This window comes from Mya arenaria, chromosome 12 (assembly GCF_026914265.1).
Source record: "Mya arenaria isolate MELC-2E11 chromosome 12, ASM2691426v1".
Lineage (NCBI taxonomy): Eukaryota > Metazoa > Mollusca > Bivalvia > Myida > Myidae > Mya > Mya arenaria.
Window position 1 is genome coordinate 15,735,923 of NC_069133.1, and position 27,216 is coordinate 15,763,138.

General features: G+C 34.8%; 1 protein-coding gene across 1 annotated transcript; it reads left to right on the forward strand.

The window, feature by feature from the left end:
• Positions 1-166: 166 nt before the first annotated feature.
• Positions 167-24,556, forward strand: LOC128212519 (O-phosphoseryl-tRNA(Sec) selenium transferase-like). Its single transcript, XM_052918005.1, has 11 exons — positions 167-338; positions 2,474-2,603; positions 3,060-3,214; positions 4,320-4,438; positions 5,888-6,046; positions 6,737-6,890; positions 9,251-9,353; positions 15,551-15,680; positions 16,977-17,162; positions 17,982-18,063; positions 20,593-24,556. The coding sequence occupies exons 2-11, from the start codon at positions 2,490-2,492 to the stop codon at positions 20,894-20,896; spliced, it is 1,506 nt and encodes a 501-aa protein (XP_052773965.1). The 5' UTR covers positions 167-338; positions 2,474-2,489; the 3' UTR covers positions 20,897-24,556.
• The last annotated feature ends 2,660 nt before the right edge of the window (positions 24,557-27,216 follow it).

The window sequence follows — 27,216 nt, forward strand, 5'->3', positions numbered from 1 at the left end:
TGCATTCAAATGGCGATAATTACTAGTTATTATCACCTTTCAGGCAGTGTCCCATCACACAATAGCCACTATATAATACATATGTGGTTCACTTGGTCCTGAAATGGTACACTTAGGAACTGGTTCACTTGTGAAATGGTTCACTTCGTCCTGCACCCCCCTTGAATACTCTTCAAGAACAGAATAACTCTGCAAGATTTCTATTAACAATACCTACTTTTTGTGTATTTTAGCGAAAAAGTTATCATATTCTAACGGAGCCACTACGTTAATTCATTGACGTTCAGAAAGCAAGCTCTGGTTAAGGAATCTACTGCTGAATCAGAGATATTAAAAAGGTTAAACAGAACTAACATTATTTAGGCTACAGTCCACCATTAATTTTGTTCTTACTGAATGACTGGGTGGACATTCTTTATGAAAAATCTACATGTATGCGGTGAAACATATGTTGTTAAAGAAACGCTTTGCTAAAATCTGAATTGAAAGAGCCCATATAATTTCATTAAAACTCAACCAGAACATTCAATAAATAGAGTTCAATATTTAAGTGGTAAGCATAGTGTACTGTAACAGTCCGCTGTAGGCGGATGTTGGTTCATAACATTCCGTTATAGACGGAAGTATTTCATAGTATGTATGTTTACTTGGTTGGTAATATGCAAATTCGTAAAGCCCATGCTCTGTGTTGATTGAGAATTTACTATATATAAAGACCAGCGGACCCCTTCAGGGTCGAGCATGCTTTTCTCTGAAGGGATCTGTTGGTGTTTGTTCGACGTCACACGTTAGAAATAGTGGCAGAGGTGGGATGTTGACAACTGCTAAATCGGAGTTGCCTTACCCACGAGTATTTCAGGCCAAGACTTGGAACTAGTCTTCTTGGTGGGGAAAGTAATGTAACGGTCCGCTGTAGGCGGATGTGCTTTCATAACATTCCGTTATAGACGGAAATATTTCATAGTACGTATGTTTACTTGGTTGGTAATATGCAAATTAGCAAAGCCCGGGCTCTGTTTGGATTGAGAATTTACTGTATATAAAGACAAGCGGACCCCTTCATGGCCAAGCATGCTTTTCTCTGAAGGGATCTGTTGGCATTTGTTTGACGTCGCACGTTACAATAGTAATTTAATAGAACAGTAGTTATAGAATAGTTACATCCACTCTACTTGTTACCATTCCTATATGTGTGTTAATGTGAAGATGAAAACAAAGAAAAAACTCCAAAATGGTAAAATAATACTTCAGAATTAAGGCTACATGTATATGTTGTATTGGCTAGTGTGAGTTCATAAAGGCCCAATATCAAGTAAGCATGATCCTAGTAGCCCAAGTCTGAAGTGTTCATTTTACACAGACCCAATAGCAAAAGTTCTCATTATAAGACCATAATGAACTCCGCATATTTTTTATCTATTGTGCTGAGTAAAATTTAGTAGTGAAATACCTTGTATATTATGCATCAGTCAATTGTAACCACGTCCCCCCCAGGTCCGGGGGTATAACGGGGATATACAGGGAAATGGGCCGTGTTTTTACCTTCCAGGTGGCCCCGCAGTGCCTAGTGAATGCAGTGGTTTTGTCTTCCCGCCAAAAATAGCGTGGATTTGGCCTTACCTAGGGTCCCTGGGGTGCTGGGGGCATTGAGCTGGGATTTAACCAGCAGTTCGTTACCGCAGGGCGGGGATTTTACCCGGGCTTGGCTGGACTGAATGTCCCCACTACACCCCGGAACTGGGGGGCTGTGGTTACAATTGACTGGTGCATTATAATATGTTATAAGCTACCAGTATTGTGGACTCTCTCTTTACATCAGTTCAATTGCTTTTATTGATATTGTGTTTTTGAAAAAAAACATTATTAAGTAAGACTTAATAATAAATCTTAATAGCGTTTGTGGATTTAAGCTTTTCTGAACATAATTGAATCCATGTATGCCTAGAAATCTATTTTACTGCTGCTGTGCAAATTGAATTAAGTTCCATCACTGACTTTCCTTTGGTTTAAATTCGGTGCTGTATTTATGTACTTTATCTGTCACAGTACCGCTACCTAAACAGGTGTTGGTATGGTGTGTAAGCAGCCAGGTAGCTTAGTCAGTAGAGCACTAGCTCTGTAATCAAGGGGTCTTGGGGTTTGAGCCCAGCCTGACTGCATATTTTTGCCCATCCTCTGACATAAGGAGTGTCTGTGACTGTAAAACAATATTGTTACTGTGTTCCAGACCATGTTCACCTTGTTCTCTATCCTGGAGACTCAGGGACAAATTACGACTTGGCAGGGGTATATAACACACACTGTAAGCTATACAGGTATTGAGAAGGTGTGTAAGCGGCCCGGTAGCTAAGTCAGTAGAACACTCGCCCTGTTAGCGAGGGTTCCCTGGTTAGAGTCCCGATCTGACTGGACATTTTTCTCATTCTGTGACATGTACCTTGGAGTATTTTAAAATCATGACGTACATTTTCAGGTATAAATTTTACACAATGAATGCAGAGAGCCTAAGTCTGTGTGAGAAGCTAGTTCCCGCTTCTTATGTTCAACAGGGGGCCCAGGCAAGACGGATGCTTGAAAATAAGATCAGAATATTTATACAACATGTAAGCAGACAGAATTTTAGTGTTATCTGTGTTTATGTATTGAGTTCTGAATTTCATGTTATCATGAATTTACATAACAAGGTATGTTGTCAGCATAAGGGAAAATTTCAAATATCAGATAAGGGAATATTATGCTGCAATGTATTTGAATACCTTTCCTGTTTTGTAGCTTATTATTATTATTATTATTATTATTATTATTATTATTATTATTATTATTATTATTATTATTATTATTATATTATTATTATTATTATCATTATTATTATTATTATTATTATCATTATTATTATTATTATTATTATTGTTGTCATTGTCATGGTTGTTGTTATTATCATAATTTATTGATTGCAATGAAGAATTAATTAATATTTTTAATCTTACCCTTCTGCAAAAACCTTAATGTACGGTACTCATTGTCAGACTCTGTGTTTAAAGTCCGTTATACCTTTCTAGAGAAAGCTGCCCGACACTGGCTGGGCTGACCACGAGATAGAGATCTTACTACAGGAGTTATCCACCATGGACAGCAACAATTTCCCAGGGAACTGTGGGGTGGGGGAGAGAGAGGGGCGACTATACTCCAGTCTTGTTGCAAGGAGACATTTCAGGTTCAAGTCTATTTAAGTTTTAGGAGAGTGTACTAAAGGAAATATCGATGTTGTAAAAAGGAACTAAGACAGTCTCATGGGTTTGCTGTACATCACCCACCACTGATACAACTATATGAGGCCCTCATTGTGTATTATTAGAGATATATTTTTATAAACAAATTGATTAAGCTTGTGTCCAGTGACTTTCAAACAAGTAAATCCACAAATAGATAAATGAGGGCCTCAGCTAGTTTGCCGCAATTGTGATCATAGAGAGTGTGGATCTATCAGTGAAAAATATATATTATATTCTTTCTGGTGGTTTATAGAGATAAATTAGTGAAATAAAAATGATATTTCAGAGTTTCAAACAATTTGATGCGCTTTTCTAAAAAACTACGATAAAATGTTTTATACCCTTTCTACATAATTATAATAAATAATAAAAATTGTTTGTTTGAGTCGATCCTGAAATGTTTCACCTATATGAACACTATAAGTAATATTTCACGAGTGGCTATATACTGTTTACATATATAAAGATAAAAAACAACGTCTGAGATTTTTGCCTTACAGTTGATTCATACAATGCTCTGATAAAGTGTTTGATTTAAGCAGTTTTTTTGCTGTTTGTCCAATCGAAGCCACTAGTTATATACTGTAGCTGTCATCAAGTCTTCAGTCAACATTTGTTAGAATTCTCAGGGTTGGAGACAAATCATTTTGGTGTTTTGTGTACTGCTAACAACTGCATTTATTATATAAAAAAAAAAGAATCTGGTAAACCATTCATGAATAGTGTCCAACTCTTTACATTTTTGGGCTGGTAGCCCTGAATGTCAGGAACATACCTATACTGCTTTAAATAGTTTTCAAAACTTTAATATACTGGATAATGCTGCAATTTTCAGAGTTTCAAAAAATAAAATAAACCGTTTTTTTGTTTGAAAAATCTCACACAAAACAAGAATGAAATTCCTTGTATCTTCTTCCTTTCTAGAAACTGCTTGGTGTTAAGAAGATTTCCATTTAGAAAAAAATGATCCATTCTGTTTCAACCAACTGTTGAACCATTTTGACTCCATGAACATATTTTCCACACAATTTTACCTTTCCCGTGCAGACTTGCTCATGGCATTGGCAGATCAGGGGATATAACCGCTGTCCAGCCCAAGGCCGCGGGCTCCAGTCTGGTCATGAAGCTCACCAACAGCCTTGCCCTCGATGTTATCAAGATCTCAGGTACACTGTCAGTGTCCAGAACTTTGCTAATGTTAACAATGTTATAAACATCATTGTTGGGTTGATTGCTCAGAACTTTGTTAAAGTTAACAACATATTAACGAAATTGTTGGGTCAATTGTTCAGAAATTTGCGAAAGTTACCGATATAATTAACGACATCGTTGGGTTGATTGTTCAGAACTTTGTTAAAATCAACAACCTGATTAACGGCATCGTTGGGTTGATTGTTCAGAACTTTGTTAAAATCAACAACCTGATTAACGACATCGTTGGGTTGATTGTTCAGAACTTTGTTAAAATCAACAACCTGATTAACGACATCGTTGGGTTGATTGTTCAGAACTTTGTTAAAATCAACAACCTGATTAATGACATCGTTGGGTTGATTGTTCAGAACTTTGTTAAAATCAACAACCTGATTAATGACATCGTTGGGTTGATTGTTCAGAACTTTGTTAAAATCAACAACCTGATTAACGACATCGTTGGGTTGATTGTTCAGAACTTTGTTAAAATCAACAACCTCATTAACGACATCGTTGGGTTGATTGTTCAGAACTTTGTTAAAATCAACAACCTCATTAACGACATCGTTGGGTTGATTGTTCAGAACTTTGTTAAAATCAACAACCTCATTAACGACATCGTTGGGTTGATTGTTCAGAACTTTGTTAAAATCAACAACCTGATTAACGACATCGTTGGGTTGATTGTTCAGAACTTTGTTAAAATCAACAACCTGATTAACGACATCGTTGGGTTGATTGTTCAGAACTTTGTTAAAATCAACAACCTGATTAACGACATCGTTGGGTTGATTGTTCAGAACTTTGTTAAAATCAACAACCTGATTAACGACATCGTTGGGTTGATTGTTCAGAACTTTGTTAAAATCAACAACCTGATTAACGACATCGTTGGGTTGATTGTTCAGAACTTTGTTAAAATCAACAACCTGATTAACGACATCGTTGGGTTGATTGTTCAGAACTTTGTTAAAATCAACAACCTGATTAACGACATCGTTGGGTTGATTGTTCAGAACTTTGTTAAAATGAACAACCTGATTAACGACATCGTTGGGTTGATTGTTCAGAACTTTGTTAAAATCAACAACCTGATTAACGACATCGTTGGGTTGATTGTTCAGAACTTTAATTGTAGTCAATATATTTTAAATACAAATAAATAACTTTTTTAGATTGAACATTATCACATTATGATATGCAATTCTACATTTTGCACAAAGAGTGACAAAGATGGAAAAGAAGAATTGGAAATAAACTCTTAAATCTCTGAACGTATTTGCTTATGATCGCTATTATCTTGCTTCAAATCACAAATTATCTTGCTTCACACCGTAAAAATTGTGATGATGTGGAATGCATGATTTAGAATTAAATGCTTGTATTGTCGAAAATTTATATGTACATACATTCATTATAAGGTGTGCAGTCAGTGGCCAGCTGTTTTGTTGTTCCTATGGCAACTGGGATGAGCTTGATGTTGTGCATGCTGGCGTTCCGAGCAAAGAGACCAAACGCCAAGTATGTGATATGGCCCCGCATTGACCAGAAATCCTGTATAAAGAGTATGATAACAGCTGGTAAGATTGTATTGGAATTTAAGTCTTGTAAGCTGGTCTGTTATATTTGGAAGAAAAAAAATCGAGGGATTTACTACCTGGGATTTGTTGATGTTACTGGCAGCTTTCAAATGTTTTAACCCTTGGCAATGGCTATAAAACCATTTAAATTATTCAGAATGAGCTTGTTTCACATATTGTCAGAGACAATACACACATGTACAGCATGACCCATAACTCTGGCTTTCATAATTGTTGTGTTATGCCCCTTTTTTATTATAATAAAACAGACAGGCATTGCATGGCGTGCGCTTCACAGATTTTTGTTTTAATATTTTGTTAGTATTTGAGAATTGTGTCCATTCGGTAGATAATAGAACTCTGTTCAAATTCCCCTTTCGTTTTAGTGTTTGTGCCTTACAGTTATCTGTCAGTTTAAACTTATATATTTATATATTAAGCACTCTCGTTGGCACGGTTTTACGCGAGAGTGTGGTGGAATGCTGAGTACCCGGAGTAAACACACTTCTCCTGCTTGGAAGGCCTCAAACCAAACTCACATGAACCCTGGCTGGGAATCAAACCCAGGTCACCTAGGTTAGAGCAAGTGCGCTAACCGGCCAACTATCTGTTGGGGCAACAGGTATCTGAAGCTCACATTCTTGTACATACAATGCGTTAGCATTTAAGGTCTTTTTCCCTCTATACCAGGTCTGGAGCCTGTTGTCATTGAAAACAAACTTGAAGGTGATGAGCTGAGGACAGACGAGGTTGCCATGGAAACCAAGATACAGGAGCTAGGACCAGAGAACATTGTATGCGTCATGACAACCACCAGCTGCTTTGCTCCCAGGGCTCCAGATAGGTAGATAGACTTCAGTCTAATGTTGAGTCTGCCTTATGTTTTCAGCTGACTAAGATGAAACTGGAGTGTTGAGGAAGTCCTGAAAAGTATATCAAGAAGTCAGCTCTGATTATTACAGGATTTAGGATAAAACGGATAAGTCGAGGCTTTGAGCATACCTTGGGGGTGATTATTTGCAACCTCACCAAGGTGACAGGCTGGTCGGCCCCCATCTTACTGAGGCAGACCCCTTTTTCTTCTCTCATCTCGGTTGTATCACGGTTTAGATTTCATTCATTCTTTGGAGCTACATTATTCTCTTTGACACTATACCTCATTGAGAGAGGGTAAATTGCAATTTGAGGCCTATAATTTCCTCTTGAATACTGCACAGGTGGTACGAATGGTCAAGCCATAATGCAGCCATAATGCAGCCAATGAGTGCCGGAGCCTTTAAAACTAAACAACATTTATTAAACAAAAGTCCTGATAAATGTTTATTTCTCCTGGTGTTAAAAGGGTTGAAATTGGCTTGTTATTAGCACAAATACTTATAGAAATTGTGATTCAGAATTGAACACTATTGAATATGTCTGTTAGAAAAAAATAAGTTTTGATCAGAAATGATGATCAGAATGATGCTTGATTTCATGTTCTGCAGAAACTGATAGAATACATGTGGATTACCTTCATTAATTTTTGTTTCTGTCAGTGCACATTTAAAGTTGTGTGTTATAAAATAATTAAACATACATGAAATGGCTTATTTTAAGGCAGCCAGCGTCATTTTAAAATGTAAAAAACATGATTGAATTTTTACAAGAAAATAAAAATTTGAAATCGGCCAAATTCCACCCATACAACCAGTCTAAAATAAATGATATATTTTTTCTGTTTCTGGCTATAAATGTCAAAATGATCTATTTTAAGATGTATTTGGATCTAGTGCATACAGTTTATGTAGTATTTCCATTCTAAAAATAGCACTGGGCATTCAGTATAAAGTTTAAGGTTGAAGAATGTGTTTCATTTTTAACCAGGTTTTCAACGAAAATGGGGTTATTAGAATGAGGTTGTCGTTGGGCGGGCGGGCGTCAAACATTGGTTTCTGTTCGATAACTTTAGTTAGCATTGATAGATATTGATGAAACTTGGTGTGTAGGTAGCTTATGGGAAGTGCTAGCTTGGGATTGCTTTTGAGGGGGGTGGGGGTAAGGTCAAGGTCACTGTTACTAAAAATAGAAAAATGGTTTCTGCCCAATAACTTTAGTTAGCATTGATAAATATTGACGAAACTTGGTGTGTAAGTTGCTTATGTGAAGAGCTAGCTTGGGATTGCTTTTGAGTGGGGAGGGGCTAAGGTCAAGGTCACTATTACTTAAAATAGAAAAATGGTCAAGTCACTATTACTTAAAATAGAAAAATGGTTTCTGCCCAATAACTTTAGTTAGGATTGATAGATATTGACGAAAGTTGGTGTGTATGTAGCTTATGTGAAGAGCTAGCTTGGGATTGCTTTTGAGGGGATGGGGCTACGGTCAAGGTCACTGTTACTAATAATTTAAAAATGGGGTCTGCCCAATAACTTTAGTTAGCATTGATAGATATTGATAAAACTTGGTGTGTAGGTAGCTTATGTACAGAGCTAGCTTGGGATTGCTTTTGAGGGGGGTGGAGCTAAGGTCAAGGTCACTGTTACTAAAATAGAAATTTTTTCTGCCCAATAACTTTAGTTAGGATTGATAGATATTGTCGAAATTTTGTGTGTAGGTACTAGTAGCTTATGTGAAGAGCAAGCTTGGAATTTCTTTTGAGGGGGGTGGGGTCAAGGTCACTGTTACTAAAAATAGAAAAATGGTTTCTGCCCAATAACTTTAGTTAGCATTGATAGATATTGATGAAACTGATAGTGATGAATCTTAGTGTGAATATAGCTTATATGAAGCTGCAGATTGAACTTGCTTTTGAGGGTGGGGAAGAAGGTCAAGGTACTTGATTTGTTGAGTGTAAGTTAAAAACTTACGGGTTTTTTCAAAAAGCAGACAACTGATTTTTTGAGAATATTTTACGAGGTAAGTTAATTTTTCTGTTGATTTATAGAAAAACAAAACTTTCTTACTTTATTGGGTAACAAGTCATACAACAAATTAATTGGCTATAATTTCTGATTGCCCATAACAAAAACCTGGTTTCGTCGCATTGCGGTGCTTTTAGTCTTTACTTTATTTTGCATTTTTTCATCTTTAGCAGTGACAATGCTATGTTAAAGAATGTTAAAGAAGTGTATTATTGCTAATTTGCTTTTTTATAAGGTTTATAGATGCATTTACGCTCGGCTGCCTATGATGCAAGGAATTATATTCATCCATTTTACCCCCCAGGTTGGAGGAGGTCGCTGTTCTGTGTAAGAAGTTCACCATTCCACATCTAATCAACAACGCATATGGTCTCCAGTCCTCCAAGTGTACCCATCTCATACAACAGGTCAAGTAATAGTTAATGTACTGCACTCAATACAGTCGAAACACTTTGGCTCGATATCACTTGGCTCGATATACTTGTTGGCTTGAACTGAATTTTTTTACTATATGTTTAATAAAATTTAATCCGATGGCTTGGTTTTTGTGTCGCCTGAAAAGACGACATATAGTGGTTACTTTTGTCGGCGTTGGCGTCGGTGGCGTTGCGGTGGCGGCGTCGGCGGCGTCCGCGTCCCATTTTCGCTTGTCTGGGGTATATTTCCTAAACTATTAGTGGTATCAACTTGAAATTCCATATGTAGATAGATCTAATTGAGGGCAAGTGCAGTGCACAAGAACCGTTACTCTTGCTGCCATATTTTAGAGTTATTGCCCTTTGTTAATTTTCATGCTTAAAGTTTTGTCCGTGGCATATCTTGTAAACTATAGGAGATATCAACTTGAAACTTATTCCGTAGGTATATCTGATTGAGGGAAAGTGCAGTGCACAAAACCGTAACTCTTGCATCTATATGTTTAGAGTTATTGCCCTTTGTTAATTTTCAAGCTTAAATTTTGTCTGTTGGTGAATTTGAGTCTTACTTCAGCCATCATAAACCGGTCTGGATAGCAGTTTAGACAGAAGCAAGACAGAGATGCTCATTTCGCCCCTGAAAACGTATTAATCCATTATCTTCAAATTATTTCTCAATGTCATTGACTTCAGTATTTATTGTGCTCATTTTTGCTTATATAACCAATTGCTTGCTCCTGGCTTAACGTTGTTACCTTCAGTTCAAATGCCACCTACACTTGAAAGTTAAATGGCAACATCATTGTCTATTAATGAATAAAATGCCAATCTAACAGCTATAATGTCAACAGTAAATTATTTGTCAGGCGACACATATGACACGATGAGTTCTAGTTTGAGGGTTGAGTTTTCTCTATGCTTGATGTCATTTTCATACTGCACTCAATACATTTGTACCTATATCATTGAAATTATAGTGTGAATCATGCATGTGGGCTATCTTGAAAACAATCGTATAAACAATCGTATCATATGATCGATTTTTGGTATCCTTAATTCTTGGTACATTAAAAAGCAAAACATTTTACTAGAAATAAATCTCTATGCTTGTTTTGATTAATGAAAACACTGTAACTCGCTAAGTATTCAATAGAAAATTGTGATATTACATTATATTGTCTTATGTTGATGATAAGATGAGCTTATTATGTATAATTATGTATAAATTAAATCATGATGGTAAGTGGGACGCTAAAGTAGCAGTAAAAGGGGAGGTGGACAAGGAGGCAGGGGCGTTTGGTCGTACTAGTCAATAGGGAAATTTATCAGCTCTACTGTTACAGGGCACTAATGGTTATTGTTTTAATTTGAAGGACATAAACAAAAACAATGATCACTCTGTCCAATATGGTACAAATTGATACAGAAGGATTTATTCTTCTTAACAGATTTAAACTACCGGGTAAAGGCTTTTAGAAACTTGTAAGTAGCATTGGAGTAGAAAAACAACAACTCAACTGTCTAAGAATCAAGTGTTTGGAAAAGTCCCGAAAATTTCATTTTCTATTATAGGCTAGTAACGCTTCAAGCTAAGAAACATCAATTTTTCGAACTTATGAAAAACAGCGATGTAATCTTTGTCAGCAGTCTTGTGCCCCTGGTTTTCAGACATTTACGCAAAAATTGCTCATTCCAAGACAAAAAAAAAAGTTATCAAAACAGTCAATCTGTGAGAGTGCAGCTTTTAATAAAACTTGATGTGCAGAAAGATAATATTGATTAAAAGTGTTGTAATCTGGGGCCGCGGTATTCGTAAAACAGCTTTATAATAGGTTATTTTTAACATAAGTCAATTTCCTAATATTTTCATAGTGATTTATAGAAAAGTATAAGATTTATCAAAATATATGTTTATTCGATAAAATCAATAAAAATGAAGTATTTCAGATATTATTAAGTAATTTATATCATATGATATGGGAGATACTTAACTTAGGAAAATGACTAAAGATAGGAAATGACTTCATATGTTTTATGAATACCATCCCTGGCTTAAAGCTGCACTCTCACAGATTGAATGTTTTGACAACTTTTTTATTTTTTTTCTTGGAACGAGCCAATTTTTGCGAAAATCCATGGAAACCAGTTATATAAAACTGCTGACAAAAATTAGATCGCAGATATTTGTATTTACGTTAAAAAAATGATGTTTCATGCATTTTTCTTAAACTGTTAGTAACGGTTTAGGCCATAAAACATTAATTTTCGAACGGAAATATGAAAATCTACGATCTAAATTTTGACAGCAATCTTATATCATCGGTTTGAAGATATTTACGCAAAAATTTGCTCTTTCCAAGACAAAAAATAAAAAAGTTGTAAAAATTGTAAATCTGTGAGAGTGCAGCTTTAAATAATAATTGAGTTATTTCCTTAATATCAAAAACCTTATAAATTCAAGTTATTTTTGTTATTTCTTTGAAGTTATTTAAATTTGTATGGATCTTGCTCTGATTAATCATGTTTGCATTTGTAAATTAAAATTCTAGCTTCACAGGCATTTCCCTCAGGCAGAACGTCCAAGTTGACACTTGTATTTAAAATCAAAACTTACACATGTATATCAAACAAAAGTTTGAGGCTATTGACCATTAACTAAATTTGTACTTTCTAAACCCTTACTACATTTATACTTACTAAATAGTTATAATAATCATTTATGGAAAATATTAATAACTAATGACAAGATTGTAACCATGTATTTAATAGCTGCAAATTCACAAATGTAAAATTAAAAATTACTGTTGGGTTCTAAAAAATTTACAGTGATCAACGATTGTCTTATAAGATATAAATACCAAGTTTTTTTCACTTTCTTGCAAATTAAACCGAGTATCCTTCATAAGAACCATTGTTTTCGATATTTATTCATCCTTTTCAGTAAATTAAAACAATTGTATTAATTGTGGTACATCTTATTTAAGTAAGAGTACATCTTTAATGTCCTTACTCAATCATATTTATTTTTGGCTAGGAACCCTCCATTTGGGGAATTTTTACCTTCTGTGCATCCCTGGAAGTCATATTTTACAACATTTCGGGAATGGGGCACCCTGGGATTTCTGATTTGGAAATATGCCTCATTCGCACTAAAAGTGGGAACTCAAATTTAGCATAAAAATTGAAAAGAATTCTTAAAAATTGATTGAAAGATCAAATAATCTTTAAGCTGCACTCTCATGGATTGAACGTTTAAACAACTTTTTTATTCTTTGTCTTGGAACGAGCCAATTTTTGTGAAAATGCATGGAAACGAGTGATATAAGACTGCTGAAAAATATTTGATCGCAGATTTTTAGCTCTACTGGCCAAAGGCCAGAAGAGCTTATGCGATGGTAATGTGTACGTAGTATGTGCATCCGTGCGTCCGTGTGTCCGTGCAGTCGTGCGTTCGTGCGTCTGTAAACAATTGCTTGTGAACACGATACAGTCTTCAGTTTTGATTGTATCTCGATGAAACTTGTACAGTATTTAGATATCCATTAGAGCTGGGTTCCTTTCGAAAACCAGCCAGATCCGCCCATGCATGCCTAGATTATGGCCCTTGATAGTATAAAAAAATGCTATTGTGTAAACAATTGGTTGTAAACAATTGGTTGTGAACACGATACAGTCTTCAGTTTTTATTGTATCTCAATGAAACTTGTACAGTATCTGGATATCCATTAGAGCTCGGTTCCTTTCGAAAACCAGCCAGATCCGCCCATGAATGCCTAGCTTATGGGCCATGAAAGTTTTAAAGAAATGCTCTCTATTTTTAGCCAGGTCTGCATGAGCGAATTCTATATTTAGCCAAGTTTACATGTACATGTAAATTCAAGTCTAGAGTTAAGGGAGACAATTTGCAAGTCTAGGATTTTGAGAGACAATTTGCTTTTTGCTTCTGCAGCTGATTTTGTGAATTACTCTGCCTTGTTCTTGTTGAAAGCCCAAAGGCCATTTTTTAGCTTTAAGTTCTGTAGTTTGCGCCTTCATCTTAACAAAATTGGTTGTGAATGTTTAAGTTATGCACCTGGTGTCATTACTGGCCACACCCAGGGTTCACAGGTTTGGTAAACATAAATCTGGAAAGGTTTGAAAATCTTTTTGTGTGTTCGTGCATCCATCTCAGCACAATTGATTGTGAATGTTTGTTCAAATTGATCAATGTTGTCCTAGGATGCCCTTGACTTTGACCTTTTGATTAACTTTTTTTAACTTTTAAAACTACAGAAATTTTTACTATGAGTACAGTTTTGAAAGCATTTTTTTTTTTTGTCAGATGACTTTTACTTGGCACATATTAAAATAATTCATGGAACTAATCTGCTTACAATACTTTCTGGGCTCAGATGTTGAACATGCTACATTTTCAGGTAAGCCAAACACAAAACATAAACCATATGTCTGTTGCCTTTTACCCATACATACATGCTCTGGATTGATATGACCACAAAAGCCATGCCAGTAGAGCATAGGCCCTTTTGGGCCTCTTGTTATATTTATGTTCAAAAATTGATGTTTATCGCAGATTTTTATTAGCTCGACTATGTCACGTAATGCCACCGCTCACTTAACTTTCGTGATAATTAAATTAAATTAAATTAATTAAGTTCACAACCAACAACAGTTCCCGTGTTTAAAGTCTTTATTCATATTCTGTTCTTACTTAAATATAATATCGTCTATAAGTCTATTCCATGCCCAAAACCTCCTCTCTCCTTACATTACAACATGCGTTCATATATACTACTTTTTTTGTCTAGCTCGTGACAGGTATGCATATTTAATTTCTTGTTATATACAAAAAGAACGTATTCTACAGTCATGAACTGTCAAGCTAATTGGACTAATAGCCAGCGGCTATCACGAACTGTCAACAGCTAAGTAAATCTACATTTGATCATCATGATGAAATATTTGCTTTTTGTTACAAATAAACTTTGAATTCAACTCTTGATTTTTGTTATTACTTTAAAGTGTTTCATACGTAACTTTTATGTTATGTGACACTTTAAAGTGTTTATACGTAACTACGTTACGTGACAACTATTCGAAGAATAAGGAGAGCTATACTACTCACCCAAGCGTCGGCGTCCGTGTCACCCCTTGGTTAAGGTTTTGCGTGCAAGCACACATAGGTTAATATCTCAGCAACTACTTGAGGTATTGCATTGACACTTTATACAATAATACTCAACCATCCAACCTACTTACCGGGTAATTAACCAAGTTAGATAACTCTAGTTTGCATTTAATGCCAATAAAAGGCCTTTATAATTTGACTTAGAAATTCTGGTTAAGGTTTTGCGCGCAAGCACACATAGGATAATATCTCAGCAACTACTTGAGGTATTGCATTGAGACTTTATACAATGGTATTCAACCACCCAACCTAATTGAATAACCAAGTTAGATAACTGTATTTTGCGAATAATGGCCCTTTATTATTACACTTAAAAATTGTTGTTAAATTTTTGCATGTAACCACATTTATGTTAATATCTCAGCACATCATGTATTGCATTTTAATCTAATCTAAGAGTGATCCATGCATGTTTCGCCAAAACTTTTTAATCCTTACACTGAAAAGCGGCGGAATAGTCGAGCGCGCTGTCTCTGTGACAGCTCTTGTTTATATTTACGTTCAAAAATTGATGTTTTATTTCATAAAGTGTTAGTTACGCTTTTAGCCATAAAACATTAATTTTTAAACAAAAATATGAAAATCTGCGATCAAATATTTTTCGGCAGTCTTATATCACTGGTGAAAAAAAAACACTGCCTGATTCTCTGAAAAAAAAAATTACGAGTGATCTCCAATTTAAGAACCATGACGGTCTGAGACATATATCAGTGGACGAAATTAGCACAAGCTGGAAGCCCTGCACTGGTAAAATGTCTTCTGGGCTTGCTCAAATTCTGAATTTTATATTGCAGGGCTTGTTCAAATTTGATGCCAAGCAATAGTATAAGAATTCGTGTTTGTACATCCAAAAGTACAATTTCGATGACTGTTACCCCGAGCTGAACATTCCTAGTGAAAACTCTGCCACAGATGTAATTGCTCTCTGACATGTGACATACAGTTTTACAAACATAGCTTTGTTGCAACGAAAAATCAATGGTTTATCTGGTTCTTTGTACAGGCTGCTAGAACAGGTCGTGTTGATGTGTTTGTTCAGTCCCTGGATAAGAACTTCCTTGTGCCAGTGGGAGGCTGCATTGTGGCTGGCTTTGATCCAAACCTTATACAGGACATCAGCAAGTCATACCCGGGTTGGTTTTTTGTTGTAAAAATGCTATTATAGGAGCAAAGATGGTAAACAAAATATGTATGTGTTGCAAATAATCTGTTTTACAATAAGGCTTTTGTCAAAATAAGTTGCATTATGGATATTTTGAAACATTTAAGAATTTAGTTTTCTGACCCTGAGTCTGAAACTGAGATTCAATACGTTAATGAATATAGATGAAAGTATGTGTATTTTATACAAGTTTTAAATGAAATGTTGATTTATGCATGTATCAGCGGGCTTACAAGTATGAATTTTAACGTAATTTCGCAAATGACTGAACTACAACTTTTACATGTACGTATAGTTACATGTACATATAGTTACATGTACAAGTCAGGCTTGCAACCTCTCTTTTGTCGTGTAAACGGCCACAATTAGCAATTGACCATTACTCAAATACAATAGGTTTTGTTAACCAGGTTTTCACAAAGTGATAGGCGGGCAGGCGTGTGGGCGGGCGGGCGGGCGGCATCAAACTCACCTATGAAACTGAATAACTTTAGTAAGGGTTTAGTAAGGGTTGACATATCTTGACCAAACTTGGTCTATAGAAAGAGTTTATGGGAACCTTTCATGGTATCGCGTTTGGGGTCCCTAGGGTCAAGGTCAAGGTCACTGTTACTAAAAATAGAAAAATGGTTGAAACTGAATAACTCTAGTTAGGGATGACATATCTTGACCAAACCAAGGATAAAGGAAGAGTTTATGGATACCTTTCATGGGATTGCGTTTGGGGTCCCTACATTCAAGGTCAAGGTCTCTGTTAATAAAAATAAAAAAAATGGTTGAAACTGAATAACTTAAGTTAGAGTTGGCATATCTTGACCCAACATGGTATAAAGGAAGAGTTTATGGATACCTTTCAATAGATTGCATTTGGGGTCAAGGTCACTGTTACTAAAAATAGAAAAACAGACACAGGCTAAAGTTCTTCTGTCAATCATGTCAAACGTGGTTTCGTCGCATTGCGGTGTTTCTTGTTTTACATGAAAGGCACATAACTCAGGGGCTGTATTCAATATAATTCTTATTCCTTATCCTTAATTTTACTCATGCCTGAGTGATTCCATGCAGTCTAATGGTCAAATTTGTTTAAAGGCCAATCAAAATACTCAGATTCTACTATTGAATTTAAGTAAAATCTTGTCATTTAAGAATATTTAAGCCCACTAAAATGTTTGTGTAGTTATGCCCCTTGACCAGCAAAGAAATCTGAAAAGGAGTTTCATGCCCTTACTATGCTCAATTCTTTGTAACTATTCATCATATATCTCAGGTAGAGCTTCAGCTGGGCCCAGCCTCGACCTGTTTATCACACTGTTGTCTATGGGCAGTGCAGGGTACCGCCAACTCCTGCAGGAACGGAAACAGATGTACACCTACCTGGGGGAACAGCTGAGGCTCTGTGCTGACAGGAATGACCTTAGGGTGCTAGATATTAAACACAATCCAATCTCTTATGGTAAGTGTATAACAGCATAAGCACAATTCCTAATAATTAGTATACTTAAATCTCAGTAGTAAGTGGATTTATATTAAATTATCAGGGTATTTTTTTTGGCCATTTTTATAGCAGATATTCCTTTTTGGTTTAATTTTTTCAATTGAAGAAGTTCTGTTTGAACAACTAAAGTTTATTGTTGTTGATGTTATAAAAGCCCAAACATAAATGGTATTTTTTTTGACGTATTCAATTTACATAATTATTTGTCAAATACTCTCAATTTTGAGAGAAAAAAGAAGAAAATTCTGAATTCCAAGGGTATCATAGGTCATTTTACCTTTAAAAAAAACGCTGAATCTATGTATGAAGTGTTTTGAGAATAATAAGAAGTGATTTGTAATGAACAAACTGTTAGATATTACCAATGTATTAATTACCAATTGGAAAAATCTGTCCCAAAAAATATTTTGGAAAGTGGCAATACTTATTAATCCAAATATCATGAGATGGAACACTATATGTATTTTTCTTGTTCAAACTATATTTATAATACATTACATGTATTTGTTTTGTTTAAACTGTATGTATTTCAATAAAATAGTCATAAACAATTTCCACATATACAAGTTTGAACATAATCAAAGGATTTACAGCAGCAATAATTAATACCTGAAAATTAAACAAGTGATATATGAAGAAGGAACCTTTGAATCTTATACTATATCTCGCTATATGTATTTATTTGTTACGTTACATTCTATACCCAAAGTGAAGAACATGGAGATGACTATTTTGTCCAGCCCCCTGTTTTTACATTGCAATACCGGTACATTGCAGCAATTGGCCTACCAGAAGCCACAGATGGGAAAGTGACAGAGCTGGGAGGCATGCTGTTTACAAGATTCGTCTCCGGGGCCAGGTATAAGACTTTCTTTTTATCTTCTTTTAACTAGGAACAACCATATAAAAGCCGCCCCTCTATGAGTTATTACAATGACCAAAACTAGAAACCAGAAATGGATACTTGCCTTAACTCTTAAACCTCTTAGTGAGATATTACAATTTCTAAGAGTTGAAGAAAGCAGTTACAGCACTTCCCTTTTCTCAGTAAGTGTGTGGGTGTGATATTATTGATGAGCGTTTTTTTATGTGACATTACTTTTTTAAAGAATTGAAGAAACGTTGTTACTTACCTTAACTGTACTCTAGGGATGGATGATATTATTGATAAACCTCTTAAAATGACACTCTTATTCAAAATCAATACATATACATTTATACATGTATAACAAACATAAATTTTGAATGATAAACTACTTACTTAGTAATGCATTTAAGGAAAATATTAATAACTGATAACAACATTGTAATCATGTATTTAATAGCTGAAAACACAAAAATATTAAATGATTGGTGAGTGTTAAAAGATTACTGTGAACTACTCTTGTCTCAGGTAGAAATACCGTGTTTTCTGCACCTTTCTTCCAAATTAAACTTGGTATCCTTCACAAGAATCATTGTTTTCGGCATTTATTCATCCTTTCAGTATATTAAAACAATTGTATAAAATGTGGTAAATCTTATTTGGGAGTATATATAATGAGATAATCTTATTTGGGAGTATATATAATGAGATAATCTTATTTGGGAGCATATTTAATGAGATAATCTTATTTGGGAGCATATTTAATGAGATAATCTTATTTGGGAGCATATTTAATGAGATAATCTTATTTGGGAGCATATTTAATGAGATATTACCATTTCCAAGAGTTGGAGATATACCGATTCTTCCCTTGACTGTACTGTAGGGATGTTATTGATAGGACTTAGTTGTTATATTGTGATACAGAGCAGAAGTGATACATATCGATAAGCAATAATGGGATATCAATTTTTCAACAGTTTCATGTATGTGTTTGTGTGCTTGCGTGCCTGTGTCGGTGTACAGGTTAAAACTGAACATTTATCCGGCTGTATCATAACCACGCATTGAAGGATTTTCTAAAAATTCTTGCCATGAAGGTTCACCATGATGAAGTGGCGTGTAGCCCTCAATCTGTACCTCAAAGGTCAAGGTCACACTTAGATGCTAAATGTAACAAGAGATTGCTTTTTTGAAAAAGCACTTGTCTCCCCTATTGTGTGGTCATAGCTGAGAAAAAATAAATGATTGACATGAAATTTGTTATTTTGGACTGGTGACAAACCAACAGTGAAGTTTGGTTTATTCACCCGTATTAAATAGTGAAGAGAAAAAAGTGTTGTTGATTAATCATGGAAAATGTAAACTAGGTTTGCATTGTATGAAGTTCCTAGGCACAAGCGTTATTCAGTTATTGATCGGAAACAATTTTTAGCTCAAGGTCATTGTGACCTTGACCTTTGACCTACTGGTCACAAAATCAATAGGGATTATCTACATGACCAACTTGCATACCAAGTATTAAGTTCTAGGGGGCAAGTGTTCTTTAGTTACTGAGCGGTAACCATTTCTTCACCTCAAGGTCTTGGCAACATTGACCTTTGACCTACTGATCTCAAAGCCAATAGGGGTCATCTACTAGTCATGACCGACTAGCATACCAAGTATGAAGTTCCTGGGTGCAAGCTTCTTTATTTATTGAGCGGAAACAAAGTGTGACATACAGACTGACGGACTCACTGACTAACGGACTGATAAAAAATCAATAGGGGTCATCAACTAGTCATGACCAACTTGCATACCAAGTATTAAGTTCCTGTGTACAAGCGTTCTTTAGTTATTAAGCAGAAACCATTTTTACGCTTAATGTCACCGCCAACATATCGTTTTTTACCCTGAAAGAACATTGACCTTTGACTTTTTAATATCAAAATCTATAGGGGTCATCTACTAGTCATCTACTAGTCATGACCACCTAGCATACCAAGTACGAAGTTCCTAGGTGCAAGGGTTCTTTAGTTATTCTTGGTGTTGTTGTCAGCAGCCTTGATGTTGTTGTCAGCAGTCTTGGTGTTGTTGTCAGCAGCATCCACATGGTAGAGCAAAAACATTATCAATATCAAGATCTTTATAACTGTTGGAAGATATTCAAACTTAACAAGATACTGTACACACAAGGCCCATAACTCTGGCTTTAATAAACTAAGTGGGCCCTTTTAACCAGGTTTTCACATAGTGATTTCACATAGGATTGACATATCTTGACCCAACTTGGTTAAAAGGAAGAGTTTATGGATACCTTTCATGAGATTGCATTTGGGGTCCCTAGAATCAAGGTGAAGGTCACTGTTACTAAAAATACAGGCTGAAGTTCTTCTGTTAGTCATTGAAATTCTGGTTTCATTGCATTGCGGCGATTCTTGTTAACTGAAAAGAAGAGGCCAGCGTTGGTACTCTTGCTTTTCCAAAAATTTAGCTCAGTAAAAATGACTGCTATTCCAGTATGTTCTTACTTGTTTTCAGGGTCATAGAGAAGTCTGATAAAGTGACAACAGTGAGTGGTCAGTCGTTTACCAATTTCGGGGCTCACCACGACAACTTTCCTTGTTCCAACATGACGGTGGCAGCTGCTGTGGGCATTACAATGACTGATATAGACACTTTCTTTACACGCTTTGATCAGTGCCTAAAACATTTCCGGAAAACTCATAAAACAAGTGTTATTGTTTCGCAAGAAAACAATGGCGCTAATGAAACAAGATTGAATGAACAGTTCCAGGAAAAGAGTGCTTTAGATTCCAAAACGGGTAAAGGGGAAAGTACTTGATTTGTATGTGCCATGTAACGGCTTTTATAGATGTAAAGATGTTAAATTATTACTGTAATAAAGTAATATATCCATCATTAGGGTGCAATGATGTGTTAGTCCATTTCAGAGATTAACATCGAGACCATTTCTTTGTTTACTTTATATTGATTGACTGATTATTATTCTTTTGGCATGGATTACATTAATAACACCATTATGACACTGCTATTTTGATACATATGTCAAAAGAAGGTAATAAAACAAAAAATTAGGGTGATTTAATAGAAACTTTATTAATTTGTTTCTTAAATAAAATAATGTTTATATAAAAATTGCTGTTGGTGAAAACTTGTAAAACATTCAAACTTAATATTTTTAAACAGGTTTTCACATAGTGGTTATTAGAATGACGAATGTCGTTGTTCAGGCGTGTGGCCTGCCGAGCGGGCGGCCGGGCAGCTTCAAACTCGCCTATGAAACTGAATAATTTCCAGGTTTTCACATAGTGATTTCACATAGGGTTGACTTTAGTCAGGGTTCACATTTCTTGACCAAACTTCATATAAAGGAAGAATTTATGGAGACCTTTCATGGGAATGCATTTGGGATACCTATGGTCAAGGTCACTGTTACTAAAAATAGAAGAATGGTTGAAACTAAAAAAAAATCAGTCAGGGTTCACAGATCTTGACCAAACTTGGTATATAGGAAGAGTTTATGGAGACCTTTCATGGGATTGCGTATAGGGCTTCTAGGGTCAAGGTCAAGGTCACTGTTACTAAAAATAAAAGAATGGTTGGAACTGAATAACTTTAATCAGGTTCACCTTGACCAAGCTTGGTCTACAGGAAGAGTTTATGGATACCTTTCATGGGATTGTGATTGGGGTCGCTAGGGTCAAGGTCACTGTTACTAAAAATAGATAAATGGTTGAAACTGAATAACTTTAGTTAGGGTTGACATATCTTGACCCAACTTGGTCTAAAGGAATAGTTTATGGATACCTTTCATGGGATTGCATTTGGGGTCCCTAGGGTCAAGGTCTTTGTTACTAAAAATAGATAACTGTTTGGTACTGAACAACTTTAGTTAGAGTTGACATATTGTGACCAATTTAGTATGTAGGAAGAGTTTATGGAGACATTTGATAGGATTGCGTTTGAGGCCCCAAGGGTCAAAGTCACTGTTACTAAAATAGATAACAGTTTGGTTTTGAACAACTTTAGTTAGGGTTGACATATTGTGACCAACTTGGTATGTAGGAAGAGTTTATGGAGGACTATCATTGGATTGCTTTTGGAGCCTGTTGCTGGGTCAAGGTCAAGGTCACTGTGACTAAATATAGAAGAAAAACAGTTGAAACTGAATCACACAATGAAGGATGAAGTTCATCTGTCCGTCATTGAAAACCTGGTTTCGTCGCATTGCGGCATTTCTTGTTTAACATTACAATAGAAATTTACCAGTCGAGTATCATTCTTTTGACTGCCCTGATAGCTCAATGCTAGAATGTGTTCACTTTGCGTGTGGAAGGGCATGAGTTCAAAACCCCAGCTGTGTCAAACAAAAGCAAATGTTAAAATATGGTACCTGTAGCTCCCTTGTCTAGCGCTCAGCATTAAAAGGGTAGTATTGGGAAAATGGTGTACTCAGGACTGGTTCAACCGAGAAAAATGTAACCTGTGTATTGGTGCTTTACACTGAGTACGTTGAAGAACCAAGAGGTCTCTTTGCAAAGAGTTAGCTATTGCACCCAGATCTCTTGTATCTCACTCAGTTTTTTCAACCCTTCCAATGTCTTCATTTGACTGCAAATTGCAGTTACTCTCACATGTCACTTAAGGCATATAAAACACAATTTAAGTTGTCAAGGCGGGGTTAAGCCATAATGCGGCCAATAGGTGATGGCAGACCTTGATAAACTCAAATAAACAAACATATTTTTTTTTGTAATTATGTTGGATGAATTTCCTTAAGGCAAAAGCAACATTGGAGTAAAGCAAAGGTTTCAATAGCATGATTTAAGTTTATTTTGTGTTTGAGAAAATTTACACAATGAATGGAATATTCCCTATTTGTATACCAGAATTGTTAAATCACTTAGCATTATTACATTCAGGATAAAATATCACCTGTTTCTAGATAAATCATTGAATTCAAAGTACATGTACTTATTTGCGTTTCAGTATTATACAGTCAATTAAGCTTGCAATACACAGACCTATGTTTAAGAATGGTTATGCATTTTGAATGTACATGTTACAATGAAATGATTTATAAAACGTTTGAAAAACCCTTCAAACTTTCCAACCTTAATTTTTTGTCACCTTTTCTACAGTTCCCTTTTTTGCCCGTTATTTTCTGTTTTATTATATGAAGGAAAAAAACATCGGAGTATTTGTCATTTTGGAAAGCGGACAGCTTCAGTAGATTCTCAACAGACACAAGACCTTGTACCGTGGCCTTGACTTTAGTTCTATTGTAGTGCAACACATGTTATGCGCTAGAACTCACTGTTTCCATCTCCGGCTCAAACCGAGGTCATATATGTTTGAAATATGTTCGAAATAACCAGTGGTATCTATAAAAACAGAATTCATTCTGTATGCTGTATTCACAGGTCGATAGATTTTTATGCATTAAAACTAGGATTGGAAGTTGTAGGTTCCAGTTCATTTTTTGCATTAGGTGTACAGAGCCTAGGCATTTAGATTGCAGAAAATTCTGGATCATATCAGAGACACCTATATATGTACATACATTTAAATAAATATTAATGACTTTACCATATATTACTGTCTTGTGTGCATACTTTTAGTTTGTCATGTTTAAGCACTCTTTTTAAGAAATTATTTGATATGAAATACTTTCCACAAAAGTTGTCTGAAGGATTTTTAGTTCCGTTGCATAAAAAGGGTGATGTAGAAAATGTAAGTAATTATAGAGGAATTACTTTGTTAAGTACACTTGAAATTGTTTACAAAAATTATAATTGATAGATTAAGTTCTTAACATATATATATACAGGCACAATCTGGCTTTAGAAAGCAGATGTGAACTGCAGACAATGTATTTGTGTTATATGGTATCATTGAGCATTTTTTAAACAATAAGAATCTTTTTTGCAGCTTTTATTGACTTTACCAAGGTGTTTAATTGTATAGTTAGGGATAACATGTGGTTTCGACTCATAAAGCTTGGTGTTAGAGGAAAAATATTACATATAGTTAAGTCAATGTATGAAAATGTTAGATCAAGGGTCAGATATTAAAAAGAATGAAGTGATGACTTTCCCTGTGTGCTCGGTGTTAGGCAGGGTGAATCATTATCTCCCTTTTTATTTTGTATGTATCTAAATGATATAAAAGAACACTTTATGCTTCATGGTTTTGAAGGGGTTGATTTAGATATGTTAAAAATGTTCCTATTTTTGAATAAATCCAAATTACTGTTATATCTATATAGCAGCCACTGTCTATTCACTGTGATAATATTATAGTATTATATATTTTATAGTTTGTATTATATAATAATATAGTGTTATTTATTGTAAACTTATGTAATTATGAAATTGTATTTGACCACTGATCTATGAATTGTCATGATATGTGTATATATGCATAATTCTTGTATGCTCATGAGCTTATGGCCTTTATGCATTTGAAATAAACTATGAAAACTAAACTATAATAATCCATAAACAATTAGAAAGAGGTCCATGTTACTGGAAGTTCAACAATGCATAACAATGCAAGTTATGAAAATTCCTTGAAACTAATTTTATCATTTAATGATGATATGAATAAACAAACAAAGTGGGAACTTATGAAATTGAAACAAAGGAAAGTCTATTGAATTTGCATGAAAATAATTCAAAAGTTGTCCGAGACAAAATGACAACATAGGAAAAACAACTAAATTATCTAGTAGTAAATTGTATAAATAATGAGGAAAAGAATAAAATACAAATGAATTTAGAGCGGATTTGTGGTCTAGTGGTAATAAACTTGACTGTCAATCCAGTGGTCGCAGGTTTGATTCCCCGCCGCTCCACTAAACAAATACTTATCGTCTTCCGCGAGGGACGTGAAATGGGGTCCCGTGTGACAGAGCTATACACTTGTGCACGTTAAAGTACCAGGGTTGCTCTAACCAGTGTTGCATTGTGTCGGTGCACTATGCTCCAAAAAACATAAAATGACTATAACAATCTTATCGGAGCACTCCCATTTCGGAGCACTCGCCAAATGGGCAAGGCTCGAATGCGAGTATAAATAAGCTTACACACGTTGATTTAGAGGAATAATATACAAACAAAGCTAGGGGCGCTCAAATAAGATTTAGCATTCAATTTCTAAAAGAAGGTGAGACAAACACAAAGTATTTTTGTCCCTAGAAAAATCAAGACAACCGTTCACAACATAATCTAACATAATTAAACGTGGATGACGATTTACTCGTATTTTCAGAAAAAAAGAAAATTATGTAAATCGGATAAATTATAAACAATTGGAAGGTTTGTGGATATGAAGAGCAAAGGATTATTCCATTTAAATAACTTGGTAATATCAACTTGTCAAATAAACGAATAAAAGCACCTGAGGGCTCGTTTTGATCACAAACCAAAATAGTGCGCATCTTTAAATTGGGATAATATGGTCGAAAAAATGCAGAGATATTACACAATTGTTCGAAAATAAAATAAACTTTTTTTGGAAAAAAACATTATAAAAACGCTACTTTTTCCAAAATTCACGTATGCCTTTCATGCATTGTTCCAAATTATGTGATATTTTTTTTGAACAAAATCATATTTAGCTTTTTGTGGGAGAACAGAAATGAAAAAAAAACAACACGAGGGACCCTTATTGCTTCAAAATTAAAAGATGGGTTAAATATGGTAGATGTAGAATCTTACATTCACTTAATAAAAATAAAATGGGTGAAATCTTTAATTTCGGAAGAAGATGCCCACTGAAAAGGTTAACAAAATATATGATGCAAATGTTTGGGAGGGAATTTCTAGTTTTTTCATGAATTTAGATAGTCACAAATGCATAGCAACAAACCATTTATCTGCCTTCTATCGACATTTAATCACTCTTTGGATAAGACTAAAAAGGTTAAACCTGAATCTCCAAAGATTATTTTGCCACAAGAAACACAAGTTCTTTGGGGCAATAAGTTCAGTTAGTTTCACAACAAATCACGATGGATTAATTTGCCATTCCTCATGTCAACGATATCTTATATGAAGACGGTAAAATTTGTAAGGAAAACAATATTTAGCCAATTACGCTGTAGGCAAAATTGGATATTAGAAATAAATATTTTTAAAGACGTTTTCTTCGAAAATGAATAACCCCTAGCAATATACCAAAAATAAATAATATTTACTGTTGACAAACAAGGATATATTTATTCGTATTCGATTGATGACAGGGTTATTAAACCTCATTTTTTCTTGTAATGTTATAAAGCATAAGTGGGTATTGGTCAACTCCCCAAACTTTGATATTTGCAACACGTGTGAGATATATGAACATGTTTTCATAGATTGTTCATAAGTCAACGCCGTTTGGCAGATCGTTTCAAATGCTTTTTTCAAAATACGGGGTAAACAAGAATATAAAAAAGATAGAAAATATAGTACTTGGATATAATAATAATATTATTAATCCTGAATATTTTTATTTAAACCTAATGTTTGCAACTCTTGGGTATTGCATGTATAAAGGATATTTCATCAGCGATATTAGACGAGAACAGGCCGATATTATGCATATATTTAAACATGATGTTTCCATTCTATTTACATACTTTAAAAAGCATATATTAAGTCTCAAAAAGATGTTTGAATTTTTTGCCCTATATCCCAGGCCCCTACATATAATTTCAAATGTCATTCATATTTTTTTTATTATAATACTGGGAAAGGGCCGACACTGATATTGGTGAAACCTTTAAATCCCTTTTGATATGAACTTTTAAATTGTTACATTGATTACACTGTTTCTCTGTTGTTTTTATCTGATATTGTGAAAATGTATATTCATGTAATATAACATGATTATAAACAATTGATACATAGCCCATTGATAGCTTTTTTTTTATTCATGTTGTAATCTAATATTTATCACTGTATTACAATGAAACGTTCATTCTCCATTTACCATGCCTACACCCGCAAAGTAAGTTTAATAAGTGTTTACTATATGATCTGTTTATCATATAATATTCAACACAAACATCGATATAGGTGTTTTGGTTTAAAATATGCGTGTCAAAATGATTGGCTAGATATATGTTTCCTGAAGGGTTTTGTTCACTTCCGATAT